This window comes from Phragmites australis, chromosome 18 (genome assembly GCF_958298935.1).
Source record: "Phragmites australis chromosome 18, lpPhrAust1.1, whole genome shotgun sequence".
Classification (NCBI taxonomy): domain Eukaryota; kingdom Viridiplantae; phylum Streptophyta; class Magnoliopsida; order Poales; family Poaceae; genus Phragmites; species Phragmites australis.
The window spans coordinates 3,727,352-3,744,640 of record NC_084938.1 but is presented as its reverse complement, the minus strand read 5'-3'; the positions used below and the strand labels follow the sequence as shown (position 1 = coordinate 3,744,640).

The 17,289-nt window shown below is 38.7% G+C and overlaps 1 protein-coding gene across 1 annotated transcript; it reads right to left on the bottom strand.

Moving 5' to 3' along the window:
* Window positions 1–2,903: 2,903 nt before the first annotated feature.
* On the bottom strand, window positions 2,904–16,918 carry LOC133898826 (uncharacterized). The gene is made up of 28 exons (XM_062339588.1): window positions 16,658–16,918; window positions 16,469–16,561; window positions 15,834–16,006; window positions 14,134–14,407; window positions 13,780–13,847; window positions 13,624–13,693; window positions 13,213–13,533; window positions 12,589–12,668; window positions 12,455–12,506; window positions 11,703–11,856; window positions 10,870–10,957; window positions 10,692–10,794; window positions 10,524–10,614; window positions 10,226–10,323; window positions 9,274–9,462; window positions 7,150–7,401; window positions 6,646–6,741; window positions 6,469–6,563; window positions 6,316–6,379; window positions 6,156–6,243; window positions 5,998–6,068; window positions 5,755–5,840; window positions 5,588–5,672; window positions 5,151–5,224; window positions 4,738–4,844; window positions 4,331–4,449; window positions 4,150–4,227; window positions 2,904–3,534 (listed from the first exon to the last, which is right to left on the bottom strand). The coding sequence occupies exons 1-28, from the start codon at window positions 16,841–16,843 to the stop codon at window positions 3,304–3,306; spliced, it is 3,486 nt and encodes a 1,161-aa protein (XP_062195572.1). The 5' UTR covers window positions 16,844–16,918; the 3' UTR covers window positions 2,904–3,303.
* Window positions 16,919–17,289: the final 371 nt, after the last annotated feature.

Here is a 17,289-nt window from a genome sequence, read left to right as displayed (position 1 = left end):
GCTGTTCAAAGTTGAGCACCCACAGGCGCGTGCTTCAGCTGACGAGCCTGCAGCACAGTACCATTACCTGACAAAGCCCACTAGCGACATGGGGAGAAGAGAGTTGCGAGATTGTACTTGTGGTGGATTCATGGAGTTGCTAACATTTCGGCCACAGAGGCACGGATTAATGGCTTTTGTTCGGCTGCTGTCTCCATGATGCTTATCCACTCCTGCTGCGCTGCAGTGAGATTTTATTAATGAGTTGGTACATATCATACTTCCTCTGTTTCTTTTTTTTTATTTTTTTTTTAAAATCAGGGCTCCTTATCTAGCCTTCATTGACGGCCTCAACAGTGTTATACGGGACGAAGGCTTCGAACCCTGCCGGCTCGGCTCTGCCACTGAACTACATGCTCATACTTCCTCTCTTTCATTATATAAGATCTTGTTTTTCATCAATAGGTTACAAGCACGTTGTTTCTTTTCGATCCTGCTAAAAGATTCAATTAATCACTCAATCGATAGGAATATATGAAAAAAATGTTAACTAAATGCACCTGTAATTTTCGTGGGCGCCACATGATGAAGCTGAGGAAGTTAATGTCACAAAAACTTGTTTAGAAAAGAAGTTTCAGGATATGAAAAGGGGAAACTCCTTGCTTCTTATCCTGTAAATTAAGAAGTCACTTCCTTGTCACGTACAACCTATCCTAGACCTACACCTTTTTTAACTGGAAATAATGGAGTCACTAACACTCCAATGATAATAAAAGCAAGATTAGCCCCCATTGGTTAGTGAACCGAATAGACGCTCCTACTCATCTACCCATGATGATGACATACAGGAAAGCCCGTAACCCACATCACATATAAATGATTATGTTAACCTCTGCACTACCATTGTGATGCTCATCTGCAGAGAGCATGATACGCATATCAAAATTGTTTCGACCCAATTACCGGAACACAAGATCTCTCTTTTAGAACGCTGAGTTTTTGAAAAATGAAATTTGGCCAGAGAGCAATGAGCGCTTGCTAGATGGATGTGTACCTGGAAAATTTGAAATTTGTGGCACCACAAAGGGGGACAGTGACAGCAGAGGCTCTTGCCCTAGAGTGACCATCCATTGCTAACTTGTGTATGGAGCATCCAATCCATTTATGGTTGCTTGCCGTCTTATGGTATGTGGTGTACATGTCCTCCGGTATATATGTTCACGGACTGTAGTAAATATTTGCTAATTTCGTTTTAGCATATGTACTGTACACGGCCTTTCTTTAAAAGATGTTGGACCTGGACCATCTTCTTGTGGTATGTATACAAGTGGGATGCGGTTGTAGAATGTATATTATCTGCTGATGACCTATTGATTGTTGCCAGTTTTCCATGTTAGTGATAATAACTGTTGTATGAGGCTTGCATTTAGGGCTGTGTATGTGTCTGTGCATGCCTATCCAAAAGCAAGCTTATGTGCGCAATCCAAGAATACGCTAGAAAGACTGGCTAGCTAATGATGGTATTCATTTATCACTTAACTGCTAATCTTCTGGGAGAAAACAACAGTGCATGTCTAGAGATCTCGAACCACGCGTCAAAGCTACTAGTCTGATTAGCACGCCTGTTTTTTATTTTTCTGTATAGAGCACGATAAAAGAAGATTAAAAAAATTAGATTCACAAATTTTGTATATTTCAATATTTATTTATAAAATTATTAATGTTAAACATATTTAATTAATTATAGAGAAAATAATAGTACGTTTATGCATGCATATAGTTTTAACATGTAGGTGAAAGTAATACTAACCTAAAAAAATTTGTTTCATATTTTTTTTGAGTTTTAGATATTTTTCTTTGCATTTTAGATTTTTTTTCAGCTGATTTATTAATATAACTAATATTCATTTCGACATTTTCTAGAATTTCCAAAAAAAGAAAATTACATATGTATGTATACGTATGTATATACATATATGTATGCTATACATACGTATACATACCCAGGGCCCACTGCTACAGCCCTGAGAGCTTGAGAATTCTTCCACCATTAGTAGATAGTATTGATGTGCAACAAAAATCAGCAGGATTTTCAAGGTGAAGAAAATAGAAATACAAGAAAAAAGCGCATATGCAGCTTTCCAGGGGAGTCAACAAGTATCACTCTCATGCTAACCTCCAGCAGCAAATGTTGTGCAAGATTGTTTTCCTTTGGTCCAGAAACCGACACAAAGCACCAACCCTCAAGCAGTGAGCAAGACAGGAAGTAGAAAAAGAAGAAAAAACAGTGTGCAAGTGTCACCTAGTCAACAGTCAACACAGAAACAGAGAAGAATTGAAGACGGGAAAATAGTTCAGTCAGAACCTGCAGAGGGAATGGGCCAGGAGGTGGGCCCTGAGCAATCAAAGCCTGCAAGCCCATGAAAATCCAGAGTTTACAGGCACAAGTTGCCTGGAACAGCTGATGCCTGTTGCCATCAATTGTTGTCAGCCTGTTGCCATCAATTGTTGTCAACCTGTCACCTGTTCACCATTAACCACCGCCTTTTTTTATCAAACACAAGCTCAACACATGTACTGATGATGTACAGAGGATGCAGCTAAGAGTGTATGCAACACATGAATGCGAGTGTAGCACCAGACATCCCAGTTCAGCAATGCTATGAGTTTACATTGGAACACTTGGAACAGTGCAGCGCCAATTAAGGCGGTTGGTAGATGATCGCCAGCAGGGCGCAATGGCACAGAAATGGCCGGCATTCATGATTCATTTTCGGATCATACCATCATGCTAATGGTTTGATCAAGCTAATCAGACATTAGGCCCCAGGAAGGTCCATGTACATAATAGTATTACAGTTTATGAGGAACAAAAAAGTATAAATCCTCAATATTGTGGTTGTTTTGGAGGTTGGAAGACTATGGAAGAAGAAAGTACCCTAGGCAAGGCTGCTACATATATTCACAGTAATAATGTTACAACAAATTGATAACTAAGGTCACTATATTACATAGGGTGTAGAAACATGATCACACCTGCAAGAGACTAAATAACTATTTTACAATAAATACAGCACGCGAAAGTGATTTTACACCAATGAAACTGCGCTTCCAGGAGCTTGTGCATCATCATGACGGCCAAGATCCAAAACAACCGCCAACTCGAAGCTTCGTTGAGTTCATGGAATTCAGCATTAAGTCGTGTCATTTCTTTTCGGAAGACTTTAAGAATCAGTTGATGATGTGTTGGCTATCCAAGAGGTAGACGACCAATATCTTGCTGCTTTTTAATGGAAGGTGGAGACCACAACAACTATTTGCCATTCACGCTATGCTTCTAGCCAGTTGCTCAAATCTCTGAGCAATAGTTTGCTGGCTTCTACTTGTATACACGTCCAGCAAGGACTTCACAGCAGAACATAGCATAACTTTCTGCGTCACATTTGGGCTGAAAAAATCCTCGTCATTTATGGTCACCGTTGGCAAGGGCTGGTGCTCATCATTATTGAATGATGAGCACAATGATTTAAGCCAGTCTTCTAGAAAAGATGCTTTCTGCTCAAATGGCAAACGAGTTAGCTAGGATAACAGACTGATAGATCCATCAGCCAACTACAAAACAGTATATATTACAGATTTAAACCATAGAAAGATTTGCAGTAAAATGGTGTGTCTACCAGGAGCAAGCAGCATCTCAAGTAACTTCTCTTTTTCTGCAATGATGGAGTGTTTCTTCTCATGCATATTACAAAAAGCTATAGCAGATACACATACCAGTACATCTAGGTGATTCAGAAAAAATTAGCCCCTGCTATTTGTGTTTGTTGTTTAGTAAGTTTTTTTATATGAAGGAATATAGCTTATCCCAGCCTCTGCATCACATGATGCACACAGCTATGTTGTTTAGTAAGTATTGAAATGATATTATCAGCGTATGATTTCATTTCCAGAACTTCATAGTAATACAGAGTAAGCACACTCAAATTCAGTGTTTTATGTTCGATGATTCCATAAAATAACAGGACCAACAAATGCCCCTCAAATTGAAGAATCCCGGAACTAGCAATGTCAATTTGACCTGAATGATAATTGCCAGTGAAGGGTATTGTTCCAGATGAAGACTTATTGTATAAAAAATCGCTAATAGACAGGCTAAAAGGAGTCCTTTACCTTGATAAGAAAATCTTTCAGGCTTGGATCATCGTTTGGTGAAACAAAACCAAGTAAATGAAGAGCAGTAAATGTAAGCTGTAAAAAGAAGGGGGAGCAAAAGCTTCAACAATGCTGCCAAATAAAGATGCTTTGGTGCAAATGAAATCTCTAATATTATATAAGCATCAATGACACTAACCTGTTTCTCAAGGTTGTCTTTCTGTTTGAAATTTGAAGGTAATGATGAATTGTTTGAACTCAATGACTCAAGAGCATGCACGAGGCCTCGGACAACATCTGTAAATGAGCTACCATAATCTGGAAAGAAGAGAAAGCATAAGCTCCAGAAGCTTCATGGATTTAGTAGTGTAATGTGCAGTCAATAATCAGGATACTAATATCCAACAAAATGGAATACATGGCAGCATAGTGAATTTAGTTTTGGAATGCTGATGATCAAGACACGAGTTTTCGAGTACATAATGTGAGGAAATATAATCTAAAAAAATAAGGAAACAAGCTTTAAATCCAGGTATGCTATGGTATTTCCAAAATGTGAAAAGTCAACACTTAATCAAAGGCGGAAATAGAAGTCAGGGGACTAACCAAGCCTTGCGACTGGCACTGCTAAAGCAACAGCTGCATGCATCCTTATCTTATAATTGTTTGAATCACGGACTAGCAGTAGAAGTATGCTATAAACACTTGATGCCCTGTTACACAGAATGGCTGAAGATCAGAACCACTAGATACATAATAAGTTGAAGCATTTACAGAGATACTATCATGATTTGGCAGGTTCATATATAAGACAAACATGGACAATGTAAAAGACAATGTGAAATCTAAACAGGCAAGTGTTTTGAGCCCTTCATCTCGTTGTGAAAACACTTGGCTCAAAACACAAAATGCTTCTGAAAGATAAAGAAAGCATGAAATGCTTGAACAAGGGACATATATAGCACCAGTTGTCTGAAGCGATTGGGTGAACCAGGTTTTTTATGTGTATAAATACATACCAAGGCATATCTTGAAGTCTCAAGGTGTCATTCATGAATAAGTTGCTAAGAGCATGACAAACGTTCCATTGGACCTAAACGAAGAAAAAAGACATGTCAAACTGCAACCAGTTATTCATCTCAAGAATCTTTACATTCCACAACCCCTTCTATCATTGCATATTAGAAAAAAAATACTTTCAATGCTCGTTGTGTAAGAATTTACATTTCTCAATTTATTTTGTGGCAGAAAACTACATATCATAACAGGGGCAAAACCTTGAACTTCCTGTTAAGCAACCTGTTCCTTGTGAGGATGAAACACTAAGGCAAAGATGCATATTTTTTCTCTTAAAACAAGAAAAATGGCTCAGAAACTAGGATAGTGTTCCAGAGAATAAAACACATTCAGCACATGAGATTTTCAATTTTGTAAGTGCAACCATTTCTTGCAGTACCTTTACATTCCCAGTTGTCACACAAGACATCAAAGCATGTACCATTCTTTCAAGCCAGACAAGATCCCCATAAAAAACTGAATCACTGTTACAAAAATCAAGAAAATTGTAAGTTTAAGTAATCAGCAAAGAAAATAGCGATCAATGCCCACAGAATGTTAAGCAACCATGGGTCATTTATTGCGTCAGCCTGGTGATTGAATCTGATAAATCTTGAAAGATACCCAAGAGCTCTAACAGCGTTTGATTTTACCTGAATGAAAATTAAAATATCAATGTTACTTTTTTATGGCATATACAAGCAGCTTCGCTTTCTTTTCTTTTTTACAATGAAAATAGTATCTCCAATTATCTCTGCATTCTTCATAGCTAAAAAATAACAGTACATCAGTTGACTAACACAAGCTTACTTTTTCACCATCTTTTGTCAGACGCAAAGCAATTTCAACCAACAGAGATATGGTTGGTTTATTCAGTACACCTGCACTTGAAAAACGATAATAGACACATAAGCATGCTACAATGGTATATATTGTGGATGTTGTAACCATCAAAATGAAATACATACCTGCAGAGGGATCCGTATGCACTTCCAATGCTCTAAAACGAATACAAGAACAAAAATTTGCCAAAGCCCACGAAGCAGTGACACGAACCTAAATATTAACATTTAGAGTAAAGTATGATGGCATTAGAGAGAGAGAGAGAGAGAGAGAGAGAGAGCATACCGGAGTTGATGAGTTCCGTGTATTAAACTCAATGGCATCTATGAACTTGCCAGGTAGACTAGGGCTGCATGAGGAAAGAGTGAATCATGCACTATTAAATAACTTCACATTAGTAAAGGGAGGCAGCAATGCAACCACAGTTCTGAAAATTACCTTGACAGTATTTGGGGGAAACATGCAACAATACCAATAGCTCGACATGCAGCTGATCTTACAGTAGGAACCGCATCGCTCAATGCTGCATGAACCTACACAAGGACAGTTTCGATATGACTTTTCCAAACAAGCTAGGAAACATAATGAAATTTAGAAATGAGATGCCAGACTTACACATGAGGAGGTCATATAGTCTCTATTTTTTTCTGGCAGGGAGAAAAAAACGTCAGAAGTCATGCCAGCAAAACATGTGAGTGATGCTGTCCTGACCTAGAAATAAACAAATACCCTATTTAGTCCAGAAAAAACACAAAAGAATTGGAATACTTCCTGGTTCCAGATATAAACAAAAGCATTTACACGATGTCCACACAATACTACTCTGATTACAATACTCCCTACATTATTTGGCATGCCACTCGACAATCTGAAATTCTGAACATGACAACTTGCTTTAAGAAAGATATTGCCATGTTTAAAGATCATCACAAATGGTGGCAATGATTATACATTATTTGGCTTCTTTCTGTAAAGCGGTAGGCATTTTTGTAGCCATTCTGCTTCTTTATGTTAGGATCAATAACATAGATTATTGATAAATGGTGAAATCTAACGGGTGTTTATTCTACAAATAACATAGAAAAATGCAGAAGACAAATCCTAGAGGTGGTAAAATACCATAGCAGAGTCATGGGATAACCCCCGGGGGAGATGGGTCTCTATCACCTCAATCCAACGGCTTGTCCCAAGTGCTATGTCCAAAGGGCAATTTTGTGATGATCCAGCAACTTCAGCTTCAAAGTGAGGTGCAGATTTAATACTTTTATTTATGGTGCAATCAGAAATTTGCTGAATATCCAGCAATCTGCATTCTTTGAGGTCATCTGCTCCCTTGAATCCAGATGAAACACGCAGACACTCATCCATTACCTGACAAACAAAAACAATCTTAACTAAAAATGCTAATAACTGATAAAAATACAAAACTAGAAAGTTCTAAAGGCCAAATTGAATATCTATGTCAATAGTAACACAACAACTCATGTAAAATGGAAAGGATTGTTAAGGGTATAATAGTCAAAGGTATTATGGTAATCTCCTAGTCCTAGGGTTTCCCTCATGTACTCTATATATTGCCCCCCATGGGACTACCATTGAATACAAGTTGCTATTCCTATCCTAACAAGGATAAGGTACCACTACATAGTGTCATATAGCAAGTGACCAAGATCATAAGAACCTGAGCACATGATATGCAGGCATCATATCAACAAAATAATCTAAGCACGAGGTACACAATGCAAATAATGTGGATCTTATGTTAGACAAAAAGGTTAAGTATGCATACAACTTTACATACTATATCCTATGCACTACATTGATACTTTTAACAATGAAATGCAATCATGCTAGGTATACAAATTGTTGCAAATTGATCAACATGAAAACAAGAGAATGTTTTTTTAATGATTAAGACAAATGCTAGGTTGGGAATAGCCTGACATCCATAGGTTATCGTGTTGGCTTCAAGGAGAGAAGGTTAAATTTCAAAAATGCGCAACAACAACAACAACAACAAAGCCTTTGTCCCAAGCAAGTTGAGGTAGGCTAGAGATGAAACCCACAAGATCCAACTAAAAAGATGATGAAAAAATAATAATGATAATAAAAGTACTAGTAATAGTAAAAAATAAAGTAATAACAGTACAAGAAGACTGAAGTATAAGTTATAGTTCTAACATGTGGATTGCTAGCTTCCACACGCTTCTATCAGTGGATTTCATTCAAGTCTCTCTTTATAGACTCCTCCCATGTTAGGTTTGGTCGGCCCCTGCCTCTGCTCACATTATCAGCGCGCATCAGTATCCGACTATGCACAGGTGACTCTGGAGGCCTCCGTTGGATATGTCCAAACCATCTCAACTGATGCTGGACAAGCTTTTCTTCAATTGGCGCTACCCCTACCATATCATGTATATCATTTCGGATCCGATCCTTTCTTGTATGGCCACAAATCCATCACAATATACGCATATCTGCTACACTTAACTGTTGGGCATGCTGCCTTTTAGTTGCCCAACATTCGGAGCCATACAACATCACAGATCGAATCACCGTCCTGTAGAACTTACCTTTCAGCTTTTGTGGCACCCTCTTGTCACAGAGGAGGTTGGCGCCATTTCATCCATCTAGCTTTGATTTTATGACTAACATCTTCATCGATATCGCCATCCCTCTGTAGCATCGATCTCAAATATCGAAAGGTATACTTCTTGGAAACCACCTCTCCACCGAGACTAATACCTTCTCCCTCATGCTAGTATCACCGAAATCGCACTTCATATACTCGGTTTTGGTCCTACTAAGTCTAAAACCTTTCAATTCTAAAGTATATCTCCACAACTCCAATTTCCTATTAACCCCTCTACTCTCGTCAACTAGCACAACATCGTTAGCAAAGAGCATACACCAAGGGATATCTCCCTGAATGTCCCTTGTGACCTCATCTATCACCAAAGCAAATAAATAAGGGCTCAAAGTTCACCCTTGATGTAGTCCTATTTTAAGCGGGAAGTCATCGGTGACACCTTCACTTGTCCGAACACTTGTCGCAACATTATTGTACATATCCCTGATGAGGGTAATATACTTTGTTGGGACTTTGTGTTTCTCCAAGACCCACCACATGACATTTCTCATAAATACAGAACATAATCAAAATTTCATATGGTATAAAAGAACAAACTATAAAGCAATATCACAGAAGTTAATGTTTCATAAAACATTTACAGAAAACATTACCTTGATTCCAACCACAAGACATCTTCCCTTAATTGATGATTCTTCTTTAGGTCCAGGAGGCCCAAAGTTAGCATCACACTTTTGTTCTTCAAAGCTTTGCATTTGTAACAAATCAAGAACGTTGTCACGAATTTTTTCCCAAATTATGTTTGCACAGCTTGGGTAATTGTGAACCACTGATCTCAACACCTGGGCACACACCAAAAGGATGAAAAATGGCCAAGGATGTCAACTTGTGGGATACTGCAAGGACATTCAACATAAATGTCCTACAAGGGTGCAGAGCAATTTATTCCTATGGCAACAGTCAACATGCATATACATGCCAAATGTACATATAGGAACATACAAAAAAGTATGTCTAAGTAGTGATATCTCATTAGGTGATCCATATGTTCTTATTCATTAAATATGGAGTTATGACTTGTATCTTCAATTAATGAATTAATGAAAATGGTGGTAGTTGATTGAAAAAACATCATTTATGTTGTATAACCATCAAACATACAACTGCATTACTGTTATAAAGACCATGAAGCTCAGCATTCCCCAAAGCTCATTAGCATAAAAAAAAATATGAAGATATCCAGGATACAATTCAGAAGAATGAGATAAAATATCTCAAAAGTGGTTATAGGATCATAGTCTCAGGAAAACATATTAAAAAAAGCAAACGGAGATTTTGGGAGGGGGGAGCACTGAGTAATGAAAGTTCAAGATAACAGTCAAGTCTGTCTGACAGGTACAGGACATTGTATTTGTTTGTAACAAAATTTCGTATTAGGTAAGAGAGGTGAAGGCTAAAACTTTGTTACAAACTAGTCCATGTGGGACATATGATCAAAGGATGATCAACTTCGGACATATTATCAAAGGTTCATATAATCAAATTTCCCAACAAACAAATACAAAAGTAGCTTTTAAGATTAACATAATCAGAATGAAAACTTGCCTGGAAAGCTCCGCATCTAATACTGAAATGCATTTCTTCTTCTATGCAATGGAGAAGAACAGCTATCACACTTGACTGTTGTTGATCATGTGATAGTCCTGAAAAGCTCATATTGGTACAAAAATGTGAGAGCTTGGTATTTTCCAAAGCCTTTGAACATGATCAACTTTGCAGGTCTTCTAAGAAGACAATAACCTACTGTAGCAGTATGCAGCTGATAACAAAATGAGAAAACTAAGGCAGAACATTAATCCAGATTCCAGAACATTAATTCAAATTCAAGATTATGATGCCTAACCAGCACAGCAATCTTGAGTGAGAACCGCAAAAACATCCAAAGTAGGTGGCACCTTTGAAAATGCTGCCTCCAAGCAATTTAGAACATTAACCTGTTGTGCACCCATGTAAGGTACAGGACAAACGACCATTGGTTCCTGAATAAAGGAATAAATATTTGAAAACTAACCTGCAAGGCATAATGTTCACTCTTATTCGAGTGAGCGTTCAATAATCTACCGCACATGATTGTAATGACTGTAGGCAACAACTCCTTTGGCATCCGAGGGTATCTGTTCATATAACATACTATCAATTATACAATATTGAGTAAAGGAAACAGAAATGCAAGGGGGTGAAGATCATACGGTGTAGCAGATATCAAAAGAATGAGAACTTTGAACAATGCCGCAAGCAAAGTAGCTTGAGTTTCACGCTGTATCAAGTATAGTGCTCCTGCCAATCAGAGGAAGCCAACATGTAATGCAAAATTAACATATCTATTTACAAAGTGGAGGGATCTGGTTATTTAATGTAGATGGATAGGAGAAATGACTGAAAAATGAATAATGAGTTCTGCAAAAATAAAGGGACTCAATTCTGGAACAGTGGAATTCGAGTGCCCGGCTGTGGAAACGACAGAGGCTATGAATAAGTTAATAGATTGTTAGTGGTACTGATAGTGATAGAAAAGAGCTGTTGTGGAGTAATTTTTGTTGTGATCAGGCACAAACCTTTTTGAGTAACCACAATACATATCTGGAACTTCTGGTTCCCAGAAGACATAATCAGGTGTAGCCCCACAGCGTGCCTAGTCATAGCGAAGTAACAGCTCAGGAGGGTAGGTCACTGTCGCAGAAGCGAATTACTGGAGGTGTTCAGAAGACTTCGACCGGAGCTTACGATGTACTAAGGTTGGGCACTAACAACCTTGATGTAGACCCTCATTTTCACTCTATGCCCTTATGCTCATGCAAGCATGCCCCTGTTAACTGTTTAGCTTTGCATTATGTGCCTAGCTGCAGAAACTGCTTTTGTTGTTTGCGGTCTGCCAGGTCATAGTGTAAAAGGTGTGATCAACTCTTTTTATCGGTGCTGAATTTCTATTTGGAAGAACAGTCATGAGACATGGGCTTCGGTGGTCAAAAAATTGCCCAGATATTGTTGTATTGGAATTTGAAAATGTCAGTAACTCTCCTACCTGTATGCAGCTGCATTAAAATTTGACCAAGCGAGCAAGATAACGTAGTGAAAGATCCACATTTGGATGACCCCTTGTACTCTGCAACTTGTGTCAAAACTAATGCTTGCCCTTCCAGCATGGCAGCAACAGTCGATGCTGCTTCAACACGTACCTGTACATAGTTAAGTCAGGCCACACCAATAGCGTACATGAGAGTTTCTGGATGGAAAATGACTAATTAAAGATGACCATAAATCACATGTTACAATATACAGAACTCAGGAAGGTATATTATCATTAACATCTACATGGCCTTCCTAAAAATTAGAAAGGCGGAAAAAGAAAACAGTAGCATTAAGATAGTACTTCATATATGGGTAACTCGGAAGTGCCTGGACACCCAGTTGAGTTCAACAGGGAAACACCATTCGAACTAAGTTTCGGTACAAAATTCGTACTACATTTAGTTGGGTGATGGAGAACAATGAAGGGTGGATGCAAAGCAAAGGTTGGATCGAGAAAGGCAGTCATCAATTTCGTTAGTACATTAGTTTTTTTTTTCCATAGAGCAGATAATTCATAACGGCATTAAGACAAATAAAAGCCTTCTATCACACAGCTTACAGAGGCAAACTTGGCATGGCAGTGAGGTAAGCGCAGCTTTGTCAAATGCAGAATAGTCAGAAAAAGCTAGATATTATAATGATGATGCCGTGCAGATTTGAGAAACTTCACAACCAAGATATATGTAAGCAAATACTGACTTGTACCTTTGTTATAGGATCAAAAATCAAGCATGTCATCAGAGTTGCTTGATATTTCCTGTACAAGCAATGAAAAAGTACCCATTAGATGACAGTAAGATGTGATAAATGTTGTACCTATTGTATGTGGAAGAGTTTACCTTTGTTGGAGAACATCATTCTCAGGCAAAAGTAATGGCCATAGTGAAGTAAGTAACTTCGGATCAGCGCGACAGATATCCTTAAAGAGATGAGAACAGGATAGTGAGATGGTTACTTGAATAACATGAGCACAATGAAACATTTGATGTTGTATTTGGTATTTAATATACCATGACATTAACTTCAGGAAGAAAATGACAACAACTAGAGGAACTTAAATATCTTCATTTAGCTCATGTGGATGCAGCTCATGGATATTCATGTAAAATACAAATTTTTGGCTCCAAAAGTATAGTTTCATTTGTGAAGTCCAAAAAACATATCAAAAGTTCTTCAAATTGGCATAGGCGAGTGAAGTCGCCCAGATTACCTGATTGGTCACATAATTTGCCTTTGAATCAGTAGCTATCTATTAAGGGGTACCCTCATCCATTCATATTTCAAGAATAAAAGTAATAACCATCACTACAAATTAATTATGAAGGACACATATCTCATGATTTCTCAACTCCACTACAAAATCCAATCTAAACTGCATAGATGCATAAGGAAACAATGATAAAAATAGTTGTATCTGAACTAAGGGAGACATGTGATTTACAATATATTGTGTAGTTACATACCTGTATACAAAGGATGGCAGCTAATCTAGCCTTTGAACTCCGAAAGCGGTCTCCATTTTTTGCATATCCATCACTATCGCTCAGATCTGAATCAGATGAGCTTAAATCATATCGAGAATATTCACTATCTGAACTTTGACCATCCAGTGAATCATTCCCTCTTCCGTCCTTGTTCCTCAAATGAGGTGGTCTATATCGTCCACGATATGAAGCCCTGGGTTTTGAGTCTGTTTTGATTTCCTTTGGAGCTAGTGCAGGAGGCGAAGAGGACCTCAGCCCATATACGAAAAACATTTGCAGATTTGCCACAAACCCTGCTACCTTGAAGTTTTATGCACATTGTGATAATCAGAAAAAAAAAACTAGCATATTTGTTAAAATGACAGAATTAAAATTTCCTTTTATACTTACATGCCCTGAGAGTGGTCCCTTGGGGTCCGATAGAACCAAATGTAGACAACGAAGAAAGGAAGTACAAAATCTGCAAAATGGTGAGGTTTAGCTTTGACTTTAGAATTTGTTCAATTCACTGTAATCAGTAATCCATGATACAACCAATGTGCTAACCTTGACATGATGCTACTCTCTATAACAAGGTTCCTTGCTGTCACAAAATCCATAACTTTCCGCAAGACCTAGAAAGTATAAAAAAGGAGATTGGGATTAAGATAGATGACCAGAGCACAAACTGACAATGTAAACCACAAGTCAAGCCACAGAACAGTGCTTGATGTGTTAGCATCTAGTACTTCATTAACTAACAGCATAAGTCTAGGTGATTAATCATGGAGGAAGCTCTAAATCACCAATGGTGGTTGTGTATCACACATTGCTGCTAATTTCCTAGTTGCGGTACTTGCAAGGCCACTTAATGCCCTTATGATAGCACCAAGCAGAATGACGAAAACAAAAACTACTAACCTCAATGACAGACTGCCACAAGTCTTGTGACATACTTGATGCAATCTTACATAGTATATCTTCCACCATGGAAAATGCAGATATTTTCATATCCCAGATATTGGGATGTTTATTATTCACCGATCCAGAGACGGGGGAAGAAATGCCAGTTCCATTTGGTTTATCAGAGAGGTTCAGTTCAGCTTTCAAGAATGATACAATCGAGATAAGCACTCTTAGTGCATGTGAATTTTCAGTTAATGGACTAGTTCTTCCATAATCCCTGCTCCAAAACCTGGCCATAGAGAGAAGAGAAACATGAGGAGCAACATAAAGATTTTTCATGCCTGATGACATTTCAGCCAACCATGAATGATGCTAGAGTACAGGTATCACCTCAATAAATTATAGTGACTTAAGTACTACATACAGTACAACTAAAGGCAGATTTTTTTCAGTACTCCCTTGTTCAAAATTATTTGATGTTTTAGCTAGTGCCATGCCACAGGAATCAAGGTGATGCTCCAAAAGACCACTCTAGCCCTATTAATTATCCATTTTATTTCACCTGTGGCGAGCATTAGCATTGGGCACACTGCAACTTGCTTGCAATTTCTTACTTTACGTGTAGCCATTACTCCATGCATGCATGCACATAGTAAAAAGCACCACTCACAGCTCATAGCGGGTATTGGTTTGCTTAAATACCTCAATGACGAGTGGAAATTCATGTAAGGATAATTATTAGGGGTGCGTAAAGTACTCAACAGATATATAGAGGAAAGGATAAAATAGGAATTGTCACCAACCATTCTCCTTGAAAATCTAAAACAGAATGCATTCTCGAAAAGAAGAAGAGTCTAAAATGTCATACATTTTCGAACGAGGGAGTAATAATAAGAAATAATTAAAAAAGAGAAAAACTGTACAGCGACTACCATACTTTCCTAAGGCATATATATCCACCCTTGCTTCTAATCTTGACAACTACCACTGTACTTGAGTTAGTATAGACCATCACCTTTACTTTTAGTTTTGGCAAATTGCCTCCCCGTACTTTTAAATTTAGTGTGATTCATTTACCACCTATACTTATTTTCTTAATAAAATTATTAACTCGTACGGCATGATATAGTTTTAAAAGGTAGTAAGTATGTTCATATCAGCGCTAAGCTTACTTCAATTTTCTAATATTTCATTCAAGTGAATGATTTGTCGTTAAACACAGTAGTAATAGGTGTTTATTTCCTCTTGATTGAAAACTGGGGACGCCAAGTAGCTCAAAACCCAGAGGTTTATGGAGGTAATCTGCATCAAATTAAAGTGTAGATGGGAAACTGCCTAAATCGAAAGTACTCATGGGGATTTGGAGTCTCAGGCAAGTACAGAAGAGCAATTTCTTGAAAATAGGCATAGATGATTGCTTTTGTGGAATAAAGGATCACATGTAACAAAGGAAGAGCTCTAATCAGAAAGATTGGGCTAACACGGAACAAATTAGTCATTTATTAAGTTCTTTATGGAAGGGTATGGTATAGTTGAATGTAGAAGTTTTTGTGTTGAGAGAAGCAAGAAAGAATAAAAAAAAATGTCATCGAAAGTTCAGTCAAACCTTGAACCATCGTCACACATTAGCAAACAAACAGGTCATTAGTACTTGATACCAAAAAAAACCTACAGGAAGCAGGTTCCCATGTATTTCATAAAACTCAAAAGCTAACCTGAGGATCTGTAAACATTCAGATGCTGTATTCAATGCAGCTGTCCTAACAGAGAGGCCCTTCACACATGCACCTTCAATCGAGCACTTCACAAGCGCATCAAGGAACTTCAACATTGCAAGCCAACCAGGAGAGTCAATCTCCATATTTGTTTTGCAAACGATATCATGAATCTGCATTAGCGGTTTTGAGAAAGTTAATGCAAAGGTTTTCAGAACGTTTTGGTCAAACTAACGACGGCACAACAGAATCTAGACGGCTTAACTTTGTTATGGGTCAAATTGATCAGAGCTAATAGTATCATTTCAGAACGTAGGAAACTAGAAATATCTCACCGATAGAATTTATCACAGTAATGTGGTAAAAGTGATAGCAAAATGGATAGAACCATGTCCTCAAACCTCCAACTAATCATAACTAGACCTCAATGCAACAGCGTGCTAAAGCTAAGTTCGACTTCAAACTAATCAGGATTAACATTGCTATTCCACGATTGATCATAACATCACATTCTCGTGTCCGATCCCCACAGAACACAATCTAATTATCAGAATGATATACAGTTCTAAACTAATCCACCGTCGTCCGACAGACACCTTTAAGATCTCGACCGAGTGGAAGCACAGAACCATTACCAGGTGGCAGACGCCGCGCAGGTCGTCGTCAGCGCCGGTGCAGGGGGCCACCGCCGTAGCCATCTCCGCGAGGAACACCACATCCGAGCCCACCTGCACACGTAGCACGCCACAGCGGGTGAGATCGAGACAAACCGATACGAGCCGAAGCGTGGGCGGAGCCAGAGGGGATCTTGCCAGGGGGCACACCTCGTGAGACGAGAGCACGGCGGCGGAAGCAGCGAGGGACGGGCAGGGGGAGGTGGGGGAGAGGAGGACGCGGCGGAGGAGCGCGAGGAGGACCGGGGCGGAGGGCGAGGCCACCGACTCGTCGCGGAGGGTGAGCAGCGCGGTGCGCCACGGCCGCGCGCCGCCACCGGAGGAGGTGGAGGCCATCGGCCGCCGGTGCCGGTGACCGCGGGGGTTCGGGTTTGGAGTGGGGGCACGGGGAAGCGACGTTTGGGCTTCGGCGTGGGGTTTTGGCTTCGGTTAGAGGTACACGGGCCGGGCCGGGCCGGGCCTATCTTCTGGAAGACGAGGCCCAGACTGATAGTGTCTAATCCAATTGAGTTTTAAAGCATGTTTAATTGGCGTCTAAATTTATCATGTAATTAGTTAAATATAGTTTATTATAAAAAATATGGTTAATAAATTTTTAACCATAATTGTACTAAAAAACTGAGGGTGCGATGTATGGATCAGTGAGTCAATAAAGTGTGACTTTATATTTGTAACCGCTAATTAAATAATTGTCTAAAAATCTATAACATGACTAATCTTAAATGTAACAAAATTAGATATGAACTAAATAAAACACAAATACAAGTATACAAATTTAATGT